The sequence below is a fragment of the Oncorhynchus clarkii genome, chromosome 7 (assembly GCF_045791955.1).
Source record: "Oncorhynchus clarkii lewisi isolate Uvic-CL-2024 chromosome 7, UVic_Ocla_1.0, whole genome shotgun sequence".
Taxonomy (NCBI): domain Eukaryota; kingdom Metazoa; phylum Chordata; class Actinopteri; order Salmoniformes; family Salmonidae; genus Oncorhynchus; species Oncorhynchus clarkii.
Window position 1 is genome coordinate 50,952,623 of NC_092153.1, and position 20,055 is coordinate 50,972,677.

Genomic DNA, 20,055 nt, shown 5'->3' on the forward strand with positions numbered 1-20,055 from the left:
GGGAGAGATGGGAGGACGAAGGAACGTGGAGAAGAGGGGGTGGCACCTGTTTGACAGTCAAGTCGAATAGAGGACTTTCTGATAGTGATGATCCATCTGAAAAATAATTCAGTCTGTTACAAACAAGAGAGTCACCTAGCTAACAAGCAACTGTATTGCCATAACAACCATTACATCTCCCATGGGTAAGTCTGTATATGTTAACTGTTTACTAAGGCTAGTTTCCTCTCTCTCCTCTCCTCCCTCTCTGGTCTCCCCCCGCCAGGCGATGTGATCGTGGAGATTAACGGGACATGTGTGCTGGGGAAGACCCACCCTGAAGTGGTGCAGATGTTCCAGTCCATCCCAGTGAGTCAGTATGTTGACATGGTGCTGTGCCGCGGCTACCCGCTGCCCCCAGACGTGGAGCCAGACAGTGAGGACCCACCTCCCCCACCTTCTCAGCCCCTGCAAGGGGGCGAGGTGGTGACGGCCGTGCCCCTCATCAACGGCCAGCCCCTGCTGGTGAAGGGTGACGTGCTGCACGGCTCCTCCCAGGAGCTGCACTATGTCACGACCGACGCCAGCGGACGGCCCGTGGTGGCTGCCCTGCCCAACGGGAGGCGTCCTGAGCAGGGGGGAACAGGCCTGTTGCAGCCCGAACTTGTGAGTGTGCACCTGGTGAAGGGCCCAGGCGGGTTTGGGTTTGCCATCGCAGACTGCCCCCTGGGCCAGAAGGTGAAGATGATCCTGGACGCCCAGTGGTGTCGCGGCCTGCTGAAGGGAGACGTGATCAAGGAGATCAACCGTCAGAACGTCCAGACACTAAGCCACGCCCAGGTGGTGGACATCCTCAAAGACCTGCAGGTGGGGAGCGAGGTCAACGTGCTGGTGCTCAGAGGAGGTGAGTCTTGTTAACGCTGCCTTGTGTTACATAACACTAACACTGTGACTGTACTGCTGCGACATTACTTTTGCCATGGCATTAGTGTGATACAGTGATATAACTGTCAATGTGACCACAACAGTATCCCTGGGGAGGGAGGTCAATGTGCTGATACTGACAGGAGGTGAGAGAGTGGATCAACTACCACTCACTCACACACACACACCCACACACACTATGTTATGGAATCTTGGTGATGTCACTGTGTCTGCTGTAGGTGAACACAAGGGACTGTTGCTTCTTTGGCTTATACGATCGCATAGTAATGACAATTGTAGAGACCCCCTATGCAAACCAACCCACCCTTCACATGTACACTACATGACCAAAAGTATGTGGACCCCTTCTCGTTGAACATCTCATTTCAAAATCATGGGCATTAATATTGAGCTGGTCCACCTTTGCTGCTATAACAGCCTCCACTCTTCTGGGAAGGCTTTCCACTAGATGTTAGAACATTGCTGCAGGGACTTGTTTCCATTCAGCCACTAGCGCATTAGTGAGGTTGGGCACTGATTTTGTATGATTAGGCCAGGCTCGCAGTCGGCGTTCCAATTCATCCCAAAGGTGTTCGATGGGGTTGAGGTCAGGGCTCGACAAACCATTTCTCGATGGACCTTGCTTTGTGCACAGTGGGCATTGTCATGCTGAAAAAGGAAATGGCCATCCCCAAATCGTCTAGAATGTCATTGTATGCTCTAGCATTAAGATTTCCCTTAACTGGAACTAAGGGGTCTAGCCCAAACCATGAAAAACAGCCCCAGACCATTATTCCTCCTCCACCAAACGTTACAGTTGGCACTATGCATTGGGGCGGGTAGAGTTCTCATGGCATCCGCCGAACGCAGATTCTTCCGTTGGAATGCCAGAGGGTGAAGCGTGATTCATCACTCCAGAGAACAAGTTTCCACTGCTCCAGATCCAATGACGGCGAGCTTTACACAACTCCAGCCGACGCTTGGCATTGTGCATGGGGATCTTAGGCTTGAGTGCTGCTGCTCGGCCATGAAAACCCATTTCATATACAAAAGTCCACATACTTTTATATATACCGTATATTGTACCTTTCACATATCCCTCTAAACACCTCTATTTATGCACAGATCTCCCTGTACAGGATATACTGTATCGCAGTATATCCTGTATCCTGAATCCTGTATCCTGAACTGCGAAACTCTCTCTCTGTCAGGCGTTCATACTGCAGTCTGTTGCAGGCCTAGGAAGGGAAGTTACATAAGCAAGGGGCTATGCTCTGCCTGCTCTGCTCCTGGGGAGTGAGGGAGGGGAAAGCACCCTTCAAAAGTCTCCCACATCTATCTCCCGCCATCCTGGGAAAATCGTACACAAGTCAATGAACCGGAATGTCTTTGATCATCATCAGAGGCGCAGAGGATTTCTGCATGCTTCTATATCCGTGGCCCTTAAAGAGCCAGAGCTAATCGCTGTATGGCACCCAGGGGCCCAAGGGGTCTTCCCCTCACAGTCCTCCTCCTTTCTTCTCTCTTCCTCTACACTTACACTCCCACCCTCCACTCCCTCAACCCCACACACACAGAGCATGACCCTGCAGTTGGAGCAGCCTCTGCCTTATTCAGGCAGTCCAGCGGTGGAGCTAATGTCAGATTTAACCCTCATTAGAGATAGGCCCTTGGGTGAGAAGCAAAGGCCTGAGAGAGAGAGAGAGAGAGAGAGAGAGAGAGAAAGAAAGAAAACATACTGCAGTCATCTTATCATCTTATTTAATATATGTCATGTCCTTGATTCTTGCAATGGAGCTGGATCTCCCGGTTACACCAGGGTCCATGAACCCTTTTACGCTTAGCAGACGAACAGTCTTCCTCTGTAGGCTTCCAGAGAAGTGCATGCTGGTAGATCCATTTAATGCTGGAGCCACATTAAGTGTGGGTACAATCTGAGCGTGAGAGATGAAACGTGTGGGTGTACTGTACAGTTGACAGTAGAAAGCATTATTGGTCATTGCATTTCATGCATGACTTTCTCTCTCTCTCTCTTGCTAACTCTCTACGCTATACTAGTCCTCCTTCATTTAGGTCCCCTCTCTCTTACATGAACATATCTCCTATTTGTCTTTAATAACACAGTGATGTCATGCTCTTTGATGGAGTATGCAACAGCACTGTTTTATACCTGCTGAGTCGAGACTATTTCAACACAGTTATTCCTTCACCCTTCTCGTTCTCTGTTAGGGAGGCAGTGCCATCTACTGGCTGATGTCTCATTTGTGCAAGGTTTTCTAAACATTCTCATGACTCATGCTAGTGTTTCTCACAGGTCAGACATCTCCTGTGAAGAGCCTGAAACCTGTGAGTAAAAGCAGACAATGTTCTATAATACTCTGTGTTTTACTATTGTATACCTTGGCACTTATCCCTCATTTTCATATTAAAGCCTTTTGTCCTTTAGCTAACCAGCAAGCCCCATTGCATCACATTAAATGATAACTACCAGTATAAATTTGAATATTGATTATGTTTCAGGCGGCCTCCTTTTGTTTGCTTTGAAAACGGTCTTAATTACTTCCATTCAGCATTCATTTTCTCAGCCTTTTGTCTGTGGATTGTAATGGTAATGAAGCATAGAAGCCTTTTTAGATAAGATTGTATATTCTTATGACAGCTTTAGATGAAGCTGGCCTTTTCCACAGAATAAGCCTGTCAGTGCCATAGGGAAATCTTCTTACGCCTGTGGATGTTAAATTGCATTCAAATCCCATTGGCCATTGGTTTACCATGAAGCTAGCGGGGGTAATGTGAAGGCAATGTGGGAGCCAGCAGTGGAATGACCTTTCACTCCTTTAATATTCAATCACCATTACATCCTGTGCTATGTGTCTGGGTAATGAAGTATATATAGACTGTGTGGTCTTCAATGTGATCTAACTGTGCTGTGGCTGTGTCTGTGGCTCTGTGACCCCGTCAGAGGCAGGAGATGACAGCTAGCACAGAGACTCTGGACTGTGTTACAGACTCTGTCTCCCAGGCCCTCCCATACCATTCCAACACCTCAACCCTGCGCAACGACTCACCCAAACGGGACGCCACAGAGATGTACCTCAAGTCCAAGGCCCTGCTAGAGAGCAAGCGTGAGTGCACATCCACCGACAGAGTCTGGTTGTAGAGGAGGTCTAGTAACCTTATGCTCAGTTATATTCCATCCATAGCTCTGTAGTAGTAAATGGATGCCAGTGTTTCATTTGTATGTTCATGACCGTCTATTAATGGTCACCCTACATTTGTGGATCCAGTATCAATGTGAGCTATAAGATAAGCCTGTGAGTTCACCCTGCTGACTGGATGATTGAATGGTGTTCACCTCTCTGATACCCTATCTAACCCCTGTGAACTGTCCACAGAGCCTCACACCAAGGACTTGGATGTGTTCATCAAGAGGGACCAGGAGACTGGCTTTGGCTTCCGTGTTCTGGGAGGAGAAGGTCCAGAGCAGCCAGTGAGTACCGAAGTATGAACTTCTTCCCTGTTAGATTATCTTTGTACTTTTTTAACACTATAGACAATGTTTGTTGAGTGTTTCTGACTCAGAGTATGACTCTCTCTTTGACAGGTGTATATTGGTGCCATCGTGCCCCTGGGTGCAGCTGAGAAGGATGGGCGTCTGAGGGCTGGTGATGAGCTCATAGGCATCGATGGAATCATGGTCAAGGGCCGTTCCCACAAGCAGGTTCTGGACCTGATGACCAACGCTGCCCGAAACGGTCAGGTCATGTTGACTGTGCGTAGGAAAGTCATCTACAGAGGTGAGCACTCACTGACTGCCTGGACCCTCTACGCCTTGGTCACTAAAACACACACACACACACATTTGATACTACTCTTCAGTCTATACTCTCCATGTGTTTTTCAGATATGACTGAGGAGGAGGCAGGGCTCCACATGGCTCCAGTGTTGGTGAACGGCTCCCCCAGACTCCCTCGTATCCAGATGCCCAGCGTGCTGGACCACGAGTCCTTCGACATCACCCTCCACCGCAAGGACAGCGAGGGCTTCGGCTTCGTCATCCTCACCTCTAAGAGCAAGCCCCCGCTTGGAGGTGAGAATGGATTTGATGCCTAGCACCCCACTGCTTATCCCAGACACAACCAAACACACACCAGTCTCCTACTGTTCAAGCTAGACCAAGCCATTACAAATAATATAGCATCATATCACCCAAAGTATGGGAACAGAGTTTAAAGGAAAAAATAGTATTGAGTCCCTCACAGACCTATTGTATATTTCTGACTGAATCCATTGGGTGGGATGGGTGTGTTATCAGACATCTCTCTCTTTGCAGTGATTCCTCATAAGATTGGACGCATCATCGAAGGCAGCCCCACTGACCGCTGTGGCCTGCTGAACGTGGGCGACCGCATCTCAGCGGTCAACGGGCGGTCCATCGTGGGGCTGTCTCACAATGACATTGTTCAGCTAATCAAGGATGCTGGCAATGCTGTCACCCTCACCGTGGTCCCGGAGGATGGTAAGCGTCACTAGTAGTATCACCCATGAGATGGGACTATGTTGGTCTCCCTGGTATTCCCAGTCATATACAGTGCCTTGCGAAAGTATTCGGCCCCCTTGAACTTTGCGACCTTTTGCCACATTTCAGGCTTCAAACATAAAGATATAAAACTGTATTTTTTTGTGAAGAATCAACAACAAGTGGGACACAATCATGAAGTGGAACGACATTTATTGGATATTTTAAACTTTTTTAACAAATCAAAAACTGAAAAATTGGGCGTGCAAAATTATTCAGCCCCTTTACTTTCAGTGCAGCAAACTCTCACCAGAAGTTCAGTGAGGATCTCTGAATGATCCAATGTTGACCTAAATGACTAATGATGATAAATACAATCCACCTGTGTGTAATCAAGTCTCCGTATAAATGCACCTGCTCTGTGATAGTCTCAGAGGTCCGTTAAAAGCGCAGAGAGCATCATGAAGAACAAGGAACACACCAGGCAGGTCCGAGATACTGTTGTGAAGAAGTTTAAAGCCAGATTTGGATACAAAAATATTTCCCAAGCTTTAAACATCCCAAGGAGCACTGTGCAAGCGATAATATTGAAATGGAAGGAGTATCAGACCACTGCAAATCTACCAAGACCTGGCCGTCCCTCTAAACTTTCAGCTCATACAAGGAGAAGACTGATCAGAGATGCAGCCAAGAGGCCCATGATCACTCTGGATGAACTGCAGAGATCTACAGCTGAGGTGGGAGACTCTGTCCATAGGACAACAATATATTGCACAAATCTGGCCTTTATGGAAGAGTGACAAGAAGAAAGCCATTTCTTAAAGATATCCATAAAAAGTGTCGTTTAAAGTTTGCCACAAGCCACCTGGGAGACACACCAAACATGTGGAAGAAGGTGCTCTGGTCAGATGAAACCAAAATTGAACGTTTTGGCAACAATGCAAAACGTTATGTTTGGCGTAAAAGCAACACAGCTGAACACACCATCCCCACTGTCAAACATGGTGGTGGCAGCATCATGGTTTGGGCCTGATTTTCTTCAGCAGGGACAGGGAAGATGGTTAAAATTGATGGGAAGATGGATGGAGCCAAATACAGGACCATTCTGGAAGAAAACCTGGAGTCTGCAAAAGACCTGAGGCTGGGACGGAGATTTGTCTTCCAACAAGACAATGATCCAAAACATAAAGCAAAATCTACAATGGAATGGTTCAAAAATAAACATATCCTGTTGTTAGAATGGCCAAGTCAAAGTCCAGACCTGAATCCAATCGAGAATCTGTGGAAAGAACTGAAAACTGCTGTTCACAAATGCTCTCCATCCAACCTCACTGAGCTCGAGCTGTTTTGCAAGGAGGAGTGGGAAAAAATGTCAGTCTCTCGATGTGCAAAACTGATAGAGACATACCCCAAGCGACTTACAGCTGTAATCGCAGCAAAAGGTGTCTCTACAAAGTATTAACTTAAGGGGGCTGAATAATTTTGCACGCCCAATTTTTCAGTTTTTGTTTGTTAAAAAAGTTTTAAATATCCAATAAATGTCGTTCCACTTCATGATTGTGTCCCACTTGTTGTTGATTCTTCACAAAAAAATACAGTTTTATATCTTTATGTTTGAAGCCTGAAATGTGGCAAAAGGTCGCAAAGTTCAAGGGGGCCGAATACTTTCGCAAGGCACTGTACCTACTACTGTTTAGGATGGTTGGTTTGTGTTTGTGTCCTCATAATGGTTTGACTTGTATTTGTGCGTTCTAGAATACAAGGGTCCTCCCTCTGGAGCCAGCTCAGCCAAGCAGAGCCCTGCCCTTCAGCACAGAGCTATGGGTCAGAGGTCAGCCATGCAGGAAGAGCGGTAAAGGCCCTGATCTTACTCATTAGTACACCAAAACATGGAATAAAACCCTGCTTCAGCATTTAGCAGAACAACCCAGAGACTTAAGTCTGAATGATTGATTGATTGCTTTGTTCTCTGTGCCCCCCAGCAGAGAAACTGCTGTGCATTATTGAAGATATACATATAGTAGTGTGATTGAATGCTGTTGTCTGTTCTAGTTATAACCTAGATCTGGAGGAGAAAAGGGAGGGAGTCACCTGGGCTGACTACAAAACTCTGCCTCTGAGCGAACAGGGAACAATGTGTGTTACAGGCCCCAAACAGGCAAGGCTCATTTAGTTATTTCTGTCATTGTTTGTTTAGGGATTTTTAGAGTGTTTAGGGATTTTACATGAATTAAATTGACACGACTCAGAAAAAACATCATTATAACTTACAGCTTAAGTTCGGTGTGTGTGTATTTGTGTGTGTGTGTCTCTGTCTATGTATGTGTGTCTGTGTGTGTGTGTGGTTATGTGTATGTGTGTTTGTACGCATGCGCCATTTAGGGCTGCATCACAGTGGAGCTGGACCGGGGGTCCCGGAGTTTTGGCTTCAGTCTGAGGGGAGGGACTGAGTACAACATGGGCCTGTACATCCTGAGACTGGCTGAGGAGGGGCCTGCTCTGCTGGACGGGAGAATCCACGTAAGTCTGACCCCCGGTGCCTTAGGAAATATCCACACACGTTACTGTTTATGTTATTCAATATCATGTCTTGAATAATAAAATGTCTAATAACATGGCTTGTTGCCTTTGGGGATTTGATCATCTAAATGTGTGATGTTTGTGTATGTTTATCGAAATGTAATGTTTGTGTATGTATGTAGGGCGGCAGGTAGCCTAGCGGTTAACCTCTCTGGGATATGTGGGACGGTAGCGTCCCACCCCAAAACAACAAAAATCTCATAATTAAAATTCCTCACACATACAAGTATTTCACACCATTTTAAAGATAATATTCTCATTAATCCAGCCACAGTGTCTAATTTCAAAAAGGCTTTACAGCGAAAGCACCACAAACGATTATGTTAGGTCACCACCAAGTCACAGAAAAACACAGCCATTTTTCCAGACATTTTATTTCACCTTTTTTTTTCACCTTCACCTTCACCAGGTAGGCTAGTTGAGAACAAGTTCTCATTTACAACTGTGACCTGGCCAAGATAAAGCATAGCAGTGTGAACAGACAACAACACAGAGTTACACATGGTGTAAACAATAAACAAGTCAATAACACAGTAGAGAGAAAAAAGAAAAAAAGAGTATATACATTGTGTGCAAAAGGCATGAGGAGGTAGGCGAATAATTACAATTTAGCAGATTAACACTGGAGTGATAAATGATCAGATGGTCATGTGCAGGCAGAGATACTGGTGTGCAAAAGAGCAGAAAAGTAAATAAAAACAGTATGGGGGTGAGGTAGGTAAATTGGGTGGGCTATTTACCGATGGACTATGTACAGCTGCAGCGATCGGTTAGCTGCTCACATAGCAGATGTTTAAAGTTGGTGAGGGAGATAAAAGTCTCCAACTTCAGCGATTTTTGCAATTCGTTCCAGTCACATGCAGCAGAGAACTGGAAGGAAAGGCGGCCAAATGAGGTGTTGGCTTTAGGGATGATCAGTGAGATACACCTGCTGGAGCGCGTGCTACGGGTGGGTGTTGCCATCATGACCAGTGAACTGAGATAAGGTGGAGCTTTACCTAGCATGGACTTGTAGATGACCTGGAGCCAGTGGGTCTGGCGATGAATATGTAGCGAGGGCCAGCCGACTAGAGCATACAGGTCGCAGTGGTGGGTGGTATAAGGTGCTTTAGTAACAAAATGGATGGCACTGTGATAAACTGCATCCAGTTTGCTGAGTAGAGTACTGGAAGCTATTTTGTAGATGACATCGCCGAAGTCGAGGATCGGTAGGATAGTCAGTTTTAGTAGGGTAAGTTTGGCGGCGTGAGTGAAGGAGGGTTTGTTGCGGAATAGAAAGCTGACTCTAGATTTGATTTTAGATTGGAGATGTTTGATATGAGTCTGGAAGGAGAGTTTACAGTCTAGCCAGACACCTAGGTACTTATAGATGTCTTAACCACTATGGGTGATGCTAGTCGGGCGTGCGGGTGCAGGCAGCGAACGGTTGAAAAGCATGCATTTGGTTTTACTAGCGTTTAAGAGCAGTTGGAGGCCACAGAAGGAGTGTTGTTTGGCATTGAAGCTCGTTTGGAGGTTAGATAGCATAGTGTCCAAGTAAGGGCCAGAAGTATACAGAATGGTACAGAATGGTATACAGAATGGTGTCGTCTGCGTAGAGGTGGATCAGGGAATCGCCCGCAGCAAGAGCAACATCATTGATATATACAGAGAAAAGAGTCGGCCCGAGAATTGAACCCTGTGGCAGCCCCATAGAGACTGCCAGAGGACCGGACAACATGCCCTCCGATTTGACACACTGAACTCTGTCTGCAAAGTAGTTGGTGAACCAGGCAAGGCAGGCATTAGAAAAACCAAGGCTGCTGAGTCTGCCGATAAGAATATGGTGATTGACAGAGTCGAAAGCCTTGGCCAGGTCGACGGCTGCACAATACTGTCTTTTATCGATGGCGGTAATGATATCGTTTAGTACCTTGAGCGTGGCTGAGGTGCACCCGTGACCGGCTCGGAAACCAGATTGCACAGCGGAGAAGGTACGGTGGGATTCGAGATGGTCAGTGATCTGTTTGTTGACTTGGCTTTCGAAGACCTTAGATAGGCAGGGCAGGATGAATATAGGTCTGTAACAGTTTGGGTCCAGGGTGTCTCCCCCTTTGAAGAGGGGGATGACTGCGGCAGCGTTCCAATCCTTGGGGATCTCAGATGATATGAAAGAGAGGTTGGACAGGCTGGTAATAGGGGTTGCGACAATGGCGGCGGATAGTTTCAGAAATAGAGGGTCCAGATTGTCAAGGCCAGCTGATTTGTACGGGTCCAGGTTTTGCAGCTCTTTCAGAACATCTGCTATCTGGATTTGGGGAAAGGAGAAGCTGGGGAGGCTTGGGCGAGTAGCTGCGGGGGGGGGGGGGGGGGGGGGGAGCTGTTGGCAGAGGTTGGAGTAGCCAGCAGGAAGGCATGGCCAGCCGTTGAGAAATGCTTGTTGAAGTTTTCGATTATCATGGATTTATCGGTGGTGGCCGTGTTACCTAGCCTCAGTGCAGTGGGCAGCTGGGAGGAGGTGGACTTTACAGTGTCCCAGAACTTTTTGGAGTTAGAGCTACAGAATGCAAATTTCTGCTTGAAAAAGCTGGCCTTTGCTTTCCTGACTGACTGCGTGTATTGGTTCCTGACTTCCAGTTGCATATTGCGGGGACTATTCGATGCAATTGCAGTCCGCCACAGGATGTTTTTGTGCTGGTCGAGGGCAGTCAGGTCGGGAGTGAACCAAGTGCTATATCTGTTCTTAGATCTGCATTTTTTGAACGGAGCATGCTTATATAAGATGGTGAGGAAGTTACTTTTAACGAATGACCAGGCATCCTCAACTGACGGGATGAGGTCAATATCCTTCCAGGATACCCGGGCCAGGTCGATTAGAAAGGCCTGCTCGCAGAAGTGTTTTAGGGAGCGTTTGACAGTGATGAGGGGTGGTCGTTTGACTGCGGACCCGTAGTGGATACAGGCAATGAAGCAGTGATCGCTGAGATCCTGATTGAAGACAGCCGAGGTGTATTTGGAGGGCCAGTTGGTCAGGATGACGTCTATGAGGGTGATTTAGGGTTGTACCTGGTGGGTTCCTTGATGATTTGTGTGAGATTGAGGGCATCTCGCTTAGATTGTAGGACTGCCGGGGTGTTAAGCATATCCCAGTTTAGGTCACCTAACAGAACAAACTCTGAAGCTGGATGGGGGGCGATCAATTCACAAATGGTGTCCAGGGCACAGCTGGGAGCTGAGGGGGGTCGGTAGCATGCGGCAACAGTGAGAGACTTATTTCTGGAGAGAGTAATTTTTTTAATTAGTAGTTCGAACTGTTTGGGTATGGACCTGGAAAGTATGACATTACTTTGCAGGCTATCTCTGCAGTAGACTGCAACTCCTCCCCCTTTGGCAGTTCTATTTTGACGGAAAATGTTATAGTTGGGTATGGAAATCTCAGAATTTTTGGTGGCCTTCCTAAAGCCAGGATTCAGACACGGCAAGGACATCAGGGTTGGCAGAGTGTGCTAAAGCAGTGAGTAAAACAAACTTAGGGAGGAGGCTTCTGATGTTGACATGCATGAAACCAAGGCTTTTTCGATCACAGAAGTCAACAAATGAGGGTGCCTGGGGACATGCAGGGCCTGGGTTAACCTCCACATCACCCGCGGAACAAAGGAGGCGTAGTATGAGGGTGCGGCTAAAGGCTATCGAAACTGGTCGCCTAGAGCGTTGGGGACAAAGAATAAAAGGAGCAGATTTCTGGGCATGGTAGAATATATTTAGGGCATAATGCGCAGACAGGGGTATGGTGGGGTGTGGGTACAGCGGAGGTAAGGCCAGGCACTGGGTGATGATAAGAGAGGTTGTATCTCTGGACATGCTGGTTGTAATGGGTGAGGTCACTGCATGTGTGGGTGGTGGTACAAAGGAGGTATCAGAGGTATGAAGAGTGGAACTAGGGGCTCCATTGTAAACTAAAACAATGATAACTAACCTGAACAACAGTATACAAGGCATATTGACATTTGATAGAGACATACAGCGAGGCATAAAGTAATCGCAGGTGTTGATTGGGAGAGCTAGCTAAAACAACAGGTGAGACAATAACAGCTAATCAGCTAACACAACAACAGCAGGTAAAATGGCGATGACTAGGCAGAGAGGGTCGGATTAACTACACACAGAGCCTGAGTTCGCGACTGGGGCCGACAGATAAAAAACAAATAAATAAACAGAATAGAGTACCGTGATTAATGGACAGTCCAGCAGGCATCAGCTATGTAGCCAAGTGATCATAGTGTCCAGAGGGCAGCAGTAGATGGAACAGGGAAGCCGCCGCTACGCTAGCACTCGGGCGACACAGCGTTTAAAGTTAGTAGCCCTCCGACGGAGGCCGGTTGAAGGCACAGCAGATGGAGTATTCGTCGGCAGACCAGTCGTGGTGGTGCGGTGGGGGGCCGTGTCGACAGAGAATCCAAGCCAGATGGCAAAAGAGGTATTGTAGAATTTAGTTTGCTAGCCGGGAGATGCGCCTGGCTCACGGCTAACTGGTGTTAGCTTAGTGGCAGTGGCGTTAGCCACTATAGCCAATCGGTAGCAGCGGTGAACCGGTGCCAAGGTCCAGAGTTTACAGCAAGGATCCGGTGGAGTATTGGGCTCTAGCCGTGTATGAGTGGGGTTCGGGTGAACAGCTGAGTAGGCCGGGAGGTGGGCCTCAGGGATAGGTTCGGTACTGGATGCCACGGTGAGTGCAAGCTAGCTGTGAGCTAGCTAGCTGCAAGCTGTGAGCTAGCTAGCTGCAAGCTAGCTGTGAAGATCACAAGTAGTGGTCCAGGGATTACGGCAGGAATCCGGCGTTGTTGTGGAGAGACAGTCCGATACTGGTAGACTGGCGAGTATTATCCAGGCTAAAAACAGGGCTGGTATCTGTGCAGAAGGTAAAAGCCTCTAGCAGTGGCTAACAATGACTAAATAGCTTGTAGCTAATTAGCTGGTTAGCTTCTGGAGGTTCTTGAATGTGTTCTAAAATGTAAAATGTTTTAAATAATTGCGAAACTGCAGCGATACTGTATCACATTGGTTGAGGCAGGTTTCCTGGAAGGTATAATCGAATTAAAAATCGAAAAGAGATTGAAAATAAAGTTGAAATATATATACCAAAAATATGAAAAATACAAAAGTAGACGAGACGCTAACAAAACACGTCTTCACTGTTACGCCATCTTGGAATCTCTAGCCAAAGAGAGAAGTCACAAAAAGCACAAATAGAGATCAAATTAATCACTAACCTTTGATGATCTTCATCAGATGACACTCATAGGACTTCATGTTACACATGTGACGGCGCGTCACGAGCCTGTGGCACTCTGCCAGACACCTGGCTCAATCCCCTCTCATTCAGCCCCCCTTCATAGTAGAAGCCTCAAACAAAGTTCTAAAGACTGTTGACATCTAGTGGAAGCCTTAGGAAGTGCAATATGACCCCATTTATACTGTATATTGGAATGGCAAAGAGTTGAAAAACTACAAACCTTTGATTTCCCTCTTCCTGGTTGTATTTGTCTGTATTTGCCATATGAGTTCTGTTATACTCACAGACATCATTCAAACAGTTTTAGAAACTTCAGAGTGTTTTGTATCCAATACTACTAATAATATGCATATATTCGCATCTGGGACAGAGTAGCAGGCAGTTTACTCTGGGCACCTTATTCATCCAAGCTACTCAATACTGCCCCCCTGTCACCAAGAAGTTAGGAGTGTTGGGTCAGTAAGTATCCGAAAGGTCGCTGGTTGTAATCCCCGAGCCGGCTAGGTGAAAAATCTATCGATATGCTCGATAACCCGAATGCTCCTGTAAGTCGCACTGGATAAGAGCGTCTGCTAAATGACTAAAATGTAAATGTATGTGCAGGTGGGAGATCAGATAGTGGAGATCAATGGAGAGCCGACCCAGGGCATCACCCATACCCGCGCCATCGAGCTGATCCAGGCTGGGGGCAGCAAAGTGCAGCTCCTGTTAAGGCCAGGGCAGGGTCTGGTACAAGACAACAGTAAGTACACAGAAGTCTAGATCTACAAGATAAGATATAACTTTTTTTGTGGTATGAGATGTAGAATGTTTGAACATGTTTGTTGATGCATGTTATGTTGGTAGCATTTAACAAGGGTGTGCTAATTAACATGAGCTGATGCAGCAATGCTTTGTACACACATTACTTAAGAATTTAGCTATCCCTGTTAACAACTTTGTTAATTGATGTTAATTCATGTAACCTCTTAGATGTTAAGTCCCCCATATGGGCAACATAATTAGAGCGGTACTGGACTGGTTCCGACTGATATTTTTGTGTACAAAGAGCTCTGTGAACAAACAAAGTAGGGTCCCATGCCTTTTGGTGCCAGAAAGCCCCATCTGTCTGCTCTCTTCCACTCTCTCAACGGAGCTGACTTGAAGTGTCAGGTTTCACACCCCACATTTGCATAGGGACTGACGTGTCACATTTTCTGGCATATCCAGACAAGTAATCGATTTACACTTCCTCTGAGCAAGTGAGCCCAATCTGGGAGCATATGAATGGTGACAGTCTAGCGGATCCAGCAATTGTGGTTTCATCATCACTGTTATATGCAGAGCTCTCAACATGGAAAAAATACTAAAACATTTCATAGAATTAAAACAATACCACTTTCTCTTTGTCACAGACAGACTAAACACTTAAAGTTGCTTAAAGTTGAAGTTGTAACGAGTCTGCACACATTGTAATGTTGTCTCTGCGTCACTCAGTGGACGTGTAGGAGAAACTTATCTTTCTACAGTTAAATGAAACTGTGCCAATATTGTGCTGTCACTAAGTATGATCATATTTATTTTACAGTTATAAGAAATGTGAAATCTTATAGTAAGTCATTTATAATTCAATTTGTACTATATTTAGAAAGCATTTCAGTCATTTCAGGCCCTTTTGCCCCACTTTTGTTGAATAGGAAAAAATCTAAGTATTTTTCAAATTTTCATAATATTTGTACTATGTATTTGAGCTTATGTCCTCAAAAGTGAGTACATCTCAGCAATTGTTTTACAGAAAGGTGAGTTCTAAACTTTTCTAAAACTATGCAACATGACCAGTTATAATGAACAATAATTATGTTTGGGTATGTATATTTAGGCGGAAATCTAAATTAGCCCTATCATAAAGGCCCAGTGCAGTAAAAAATTGGATTTTTCTGCATTTTATGCATATTTCCACATTCTGAGGTTGGAATAATACTGTGAAATGGATAAGTGTAAGGGCTGAAATTTCAGCCTGTATTGGTGGGATGGAGTTTTAGCCTGCCTTGTGACATTACCCAGTTTTCAGTTTCCCCCTCCCCACTCAGACCACTCCCAGACAGTCCTAGCAAAATTATTTATTGAGAAATGGCCAAGAAGCTATTTTTGTTCTTTTTTGACCATTTTCATTTTTAAAAATCACGGTAAGGTACTTCATTGTTACCCAGAAATGATTTCATATTGAGATAATATTATTTATTTTTAATGCTGCATTAAAGGAGAACTTTGCTTTTTTACAAAGATATTTTTATTTTTCAAGTTTGAAGTTTTATTAGTCGTATGTACGGGATTCGCATGGCATACATCGTCCAAAGAAATTCTTACTTGCAACAATAAGAAATAGTAGGTCTTTAGATGTTGTACACATGAAATTGTGTCATTCCGAATTTTATCCTGAACTTTATATTCCATTTTGTGCGACTCGAGCTGTTTCCCCTATCTAGCTGTTCCATTCTCCATGTAGCCTGCTGCTAGAATGGACAGAGAAGTAGCTCGATTTGCCACGAAATGGAATATAACGATCCAGATAAAGTTCGGAATGACACAAATTCATGTTCTAAAGACCTGCATCACTCTACTGAAAGCTTTTTAATTTATGAAAGGACATATTTAAGTGTTTTTTAGCCTTTGTTTATGTTTTTTTTGAAGTCTCCGTACTGTACAACCAGGATGAGGAAGTGAATCACAAGTTTTAAAAAATCAAGTGAAATCACATGAAAAAAATTGGACCCTCCTATAACATTCCATTTACTTTTAAAAAAAATAGAGATTTGGTTGTAAAAAAGCAAAATGCTCTGTTAATGTAGAATGTTACCCAAATTGAGTGCCTGTATTGGGGATGCTTGTTTCAGGAATGGAGTCCTCTGCTGTCTACTGTATAACTGCTTACTCTTGGCACTTCCTCTCTTCCCCCTGCTGCAGGTGATAACGTCCCCTCTACTATGTGCTACTACTCAAACGAGCACCACCACTAACCACTTCATTGCTTTTACTGGCCTGTCCTCTTTTACTTTGGTAATTCCATTCTCATTTTCTTCTTGCTTCCTCCTTTCATGTCTAGACTAGAAAATCAGAATTCTGCTCTTGTACATTACTTGTTACTATCATAATGATCTGTGAGCCTCTCTCTATATATATTACATCTGTGTAACAACATATTTTACTTCTAGGTAAGTTGGATCCAACCATCACTTCACCCACACGTTTTCCTAGAGAGGCGCTTGTCTCCGAAACGTCACTCCTCTCTTCTCCGTTCTCCACCTGCAGCTCCGTCTCAAGTTCCTACCCTTTCATCAGTGAGACCCCTGACTGGAACTTCCTGTCTCCCCGAACACCCCACCCCCTGACCAGCAGGGGCACTGGCTCAGTGAAGTGGAATGGGGAGCGGGCAGACAGGCAGGCAGACAGGCTCTCTCCCATCACCCCTGAGCAGATCAACCTCTATAAGGTCAAACCAGGTCATACCAGGTCTAAAGGCTCCAAGGAGTCCAGCAGCCCCAAAAAAACAGGTGAAACATTCAAAGAGCGCTCACAGAGCCCCAAAAAGTCTGAGAAGAAGACCCAGGAAGCAGTGACAAGCAAGGGCAGGAAGGCTTACCCTCAGAAAGGAAGTCGGTCACCCAGCCCCAGAAAGTTCCCTCGAGAAGGACACGAAGTCTTGAGCCAGCCACACATAAAGAAACAGCAGGTACAGCAGAGCACATCAAAGGACCTTTTCAGCAAGGAGTCCTTTGAGAAAAACAAAAACTACAAAAGGGGGGATTCAAAGGGCAGGAAAAGCATACAGGAGAGAGAGGGGGGAGGGGGAACTACCAAGGCTGCCCATGAGCAGGCCAGTATTCGAAGGAGGGTTGGGACAGAGGCAGGACATCACAGGCCAACTCCTCAGGAGGGCAAGGAGACAGGGGCAAAGAGAGATATTCTGAGAGACGGGGAAAGGGAAAAACACAAAGAGGAGAAAAGGAAAAAAGACACAGGGGATTCCTTAAAAGAGGAAAAGACTATAACAGATTCTGGAGCCTATACAACAGAGGAAAGCAGTAGAAAATACTCTGTGTTATCCCCAATAGAGGAGAGGATCAGAAAAGACACAGGGGCCTCCTCAAATGACGTTCAGGAGGATGCTCAGAGCCAAAAGGGTCATATTAGCCCTGGACCCTGGAAAGTGCCCAGCTCAGCCAGAATCCTCTCCCAGGCTGAGGTGCTGCGTGACCTCACTTGCTGATACAGTATGGATAACACTGTGTTGACACATAATCACACAGACTTGAGCTGTACCTCAATATGCTGTATATTGTTGGTCAGTTTTTTTCTCAGATGAGAGGGATGGACGAGGAATCACAACATTATTGGCCGTGTGTCATGTCCAGCTGTGTCCCTTAAGAGGTATTTTTTAACCTCTATTCGCCTTTGACATTGTGAATGGCATGTATCGCCAACGCTGTCAGCTCACTTCCTCTCTTCCTGCCTTGTGTGCTGCTTCAGACATCTTTGATCTGGGCTGTATGCTTGGCATGTTCAGGGCCCTGCCAGTCAGTGACACTTCAAAAATGTGATCATGTGCCAATTCTGGGACGTCTTGTTGAATGAATACTAACCATGCCTCAGCCATCACAATGCAATTAGTATCCCATATGCATCCAAGGTGAAAGGTGTCTAACCCACTCAAAGGGTGGCTGTCAGTAAGAGTTGTATTTTCATGTTGGATATCTACAGCAAGGGCCTTGGGATTGGTCATTTGACATGGCACTCTTTTTCCAGGGGATTTGCTCAACTGCATGCAGTCCATATGTTTGTTTTATTGCACGCCTTTTCCACTCCACTGAGGATGATACTTTCTCCTGATGTGCAAATACCGTTCTGACCTGAACACCATGTAGAGATTTCAGACTTTATTCAGAAAGCATTAGCTTTACCAAGGATTCTAGACTGTTCTAAGACATGATTCCTGAATACAAAATATATCATTACAAAAGACCAGAAACTTGTGGTTTGAGATATTGTTCATCATGTGTATATTGTTTACCATGTTTATGATAATCTATGTGTAACTTATTGAAATTATATATATATATACCGTATATATATATATACACACACTCTATGTAGCCATACTGAGCCATTCCATGTTTTGATATAGAGTACAAAGGTTCATCCTGAATCATCTTGCACCATCCTTTCTAATGCATTTTACTGATAGCAGTTGCCATGGGTCTTCATCGTTCATGAAATATATACAGTACAGTAGCTACTACATGCAGATTGCCATATGTGTCTGAAATTGCCATTGCTCCAAATGTGTTATATTGTGGAAATACTGTATATGTTTACCAATATGAATTCCATTGCACTACACCTTTACTTGTAGGATTACAATATGACCAATTTTGTTTATTTTCTGAGAATCTTGAAAATAACTATTTGGGATGCCTAACATTGTTGCCATTTTAATACAGTGCCAATAGCACCGATTTTGATAAATAACAACGTTTTACTGTTGATGGCCAATATCATAATTTCAAATTGTTTTTCTGCAATTAATTTTGGCTTGTGATTGTGTTAAACACTAAAGTAGACTAAGTATGGCTGCATTCAGACAGAAATGTAATGTCTGTCCAAAACTGATTGAGTATATTGTTTTTGTATGGGGGTCAAACATTGTCGGACAACGGAGTGGACATAAGTTGTCAAAAGTTGTCCGTCCAGGCGCTAAAGCGGTTTGGATCAAGACGTGTTTATAACTGAGCTCAGGGAATGCACCAAAGTAGCAAATGATGATGTGTGATAAAGTTAAGATTTCACAGAGCCAGAATTGACCGGATATCAACAGTGCTCTGAATTTGGTCCAGTGTGTGATGATGGAGTGGAGTTTTCTATATAGTAAGCACAGACTCTGAAGGTCCAGGCCACTGATAGGACATACTGTGTACATTATGAGCCAACCAGTGGAGTTTTCTGAGCAATAGATTGTTGGTTGAATGAATGAGCACGCTCAACCTCCAGTGTTTCTTGAAGCTGCTAGTAGCAAGTACATGTTACAACCCAGAAATAGTTAATTAATGACTCGTTGTACTTACGTATTCTGCACCGTTGTATGCCCCCTCATATTCATTTATACCCAGTCTCATGTCTTGTCTCTGTATCATATTGTGGCCTTGCATTGCTTTAATAGTAAAAGGAATCCTTGTTGTCTTTCTACATTATGTGGGTACGGTAGTTGTAAATGTTTATATATTGTACAGCACCTTTATAAATATTCGCTGAGTGCTTTTCGGGAAGAAAATAGAGATATATAAATTGCTCCATTATTTTTTTATGTAAGAAAAATAAGATTCTAAGTAGTTTAAAAGAAAATGACCTTGACATGGTGTTCTGTTTATGCACTGAAAAAATAAAGTTTTACTGAAAACATGTATTGTAATGGACTGGTCCAGCCATAGTAAATATTCCAGTTCTCTTTGGCTCTAGAATTGTGACTTTTTAATGTAATTTATCACCCCTGACTAAAACTGTACATCCTACGATTCAGCATACTGCTCCATCATATTTCAAAGGAGGTTTCACAGGCTGCTGTTACCATGGTGGCAGAGCTCCAGTTGTCATGGCAGCCGACAGCCTTGACGCTGGGACTGGAGGAGAGAGCTCAAAGGAAGCTCACGCAAGGACTGTGTCCAGTTCATCACCAGGGTTCAGTCTGAAAGGGCTAGCTGCATGCTTCAGGAGTCTGATTTTCATGACTATCCGGCCTCACAGAGATTCA

At 44.9% G+C, this 20,055-nt stretch overlaps 1 protein-coding gene across 2 annotated transcripts in view; it reads left to right on the plus strand.

Annotated features, from left to right (window-relative positions):
- The window catches only part of LOC139413436 (membrane-associated guanylate kinase, WW and PDZ domain-containing protein 3-like), a 151,165-nt gene extending 131,467 nt beyond the window's left edge, over nucleotides 1-19,698 (plus strand). The window contains exons 11-22 of one of the 2 annotated variants that reach the window (XM_071160817.1): nucleotides 266-883; nucleotides 3,218-3,249; nucleotides 3,866-4,028; nucleotides 4,299-4,393; nucleotides 4,508-4,700; nucleotides 4,808-4,993; nucleotides 5,237-5,422; nucleotides 7,178-7,274; nucleotides 7,475-7,580; nucleotides 7,805-7,942; nucleotides 13,878-14,016; nucleotides 16,466-19,698. In XM_071160817.1, the coding sequence (XP_071016918.1) occupies nucleotides 266-883; nucleotides 3,218-3,249; nucleotides 3,866-4,028; nucleotides 4,299-4,393; nucleotides 4,508-4,700; nucleotides 4,808-4,993; nucleotides 5,237-5,422; nucleotides 7,178-7,274; nucleotides 7,475-7,580; nucleotides 7,805-7,942; nucleotides 13,878-14,016; nucleotides 16,466-17,520 (3,008 nt within the window). In that variant the 3' untranslated portion in view covers nucleotides 17,521-19,698. Of the gene's footprint in view, nucleotides 1-265; nucleotides 884-3,217; nucleotides 3,250-3,865; nucleotides 4,029-4,298; nucleotides 4,406-4,507; nucleotides 4,701-4,807; nucleotides 4,994-5,236; nucleotides 5,423-7,177; nucleotides 7,275-7,474; nucleotides 7,581-7,804; nucleotides 7,943-13,877; nucleotides 14,017-16,465 lie in introns of both variants that reach the window. The other variant, XM_071160818.1, reaches the window with a different exon arrangement.
- The last annotated feature ends 357 nt before the right edge of the window (nucleotides 19,699-20,055 follow it).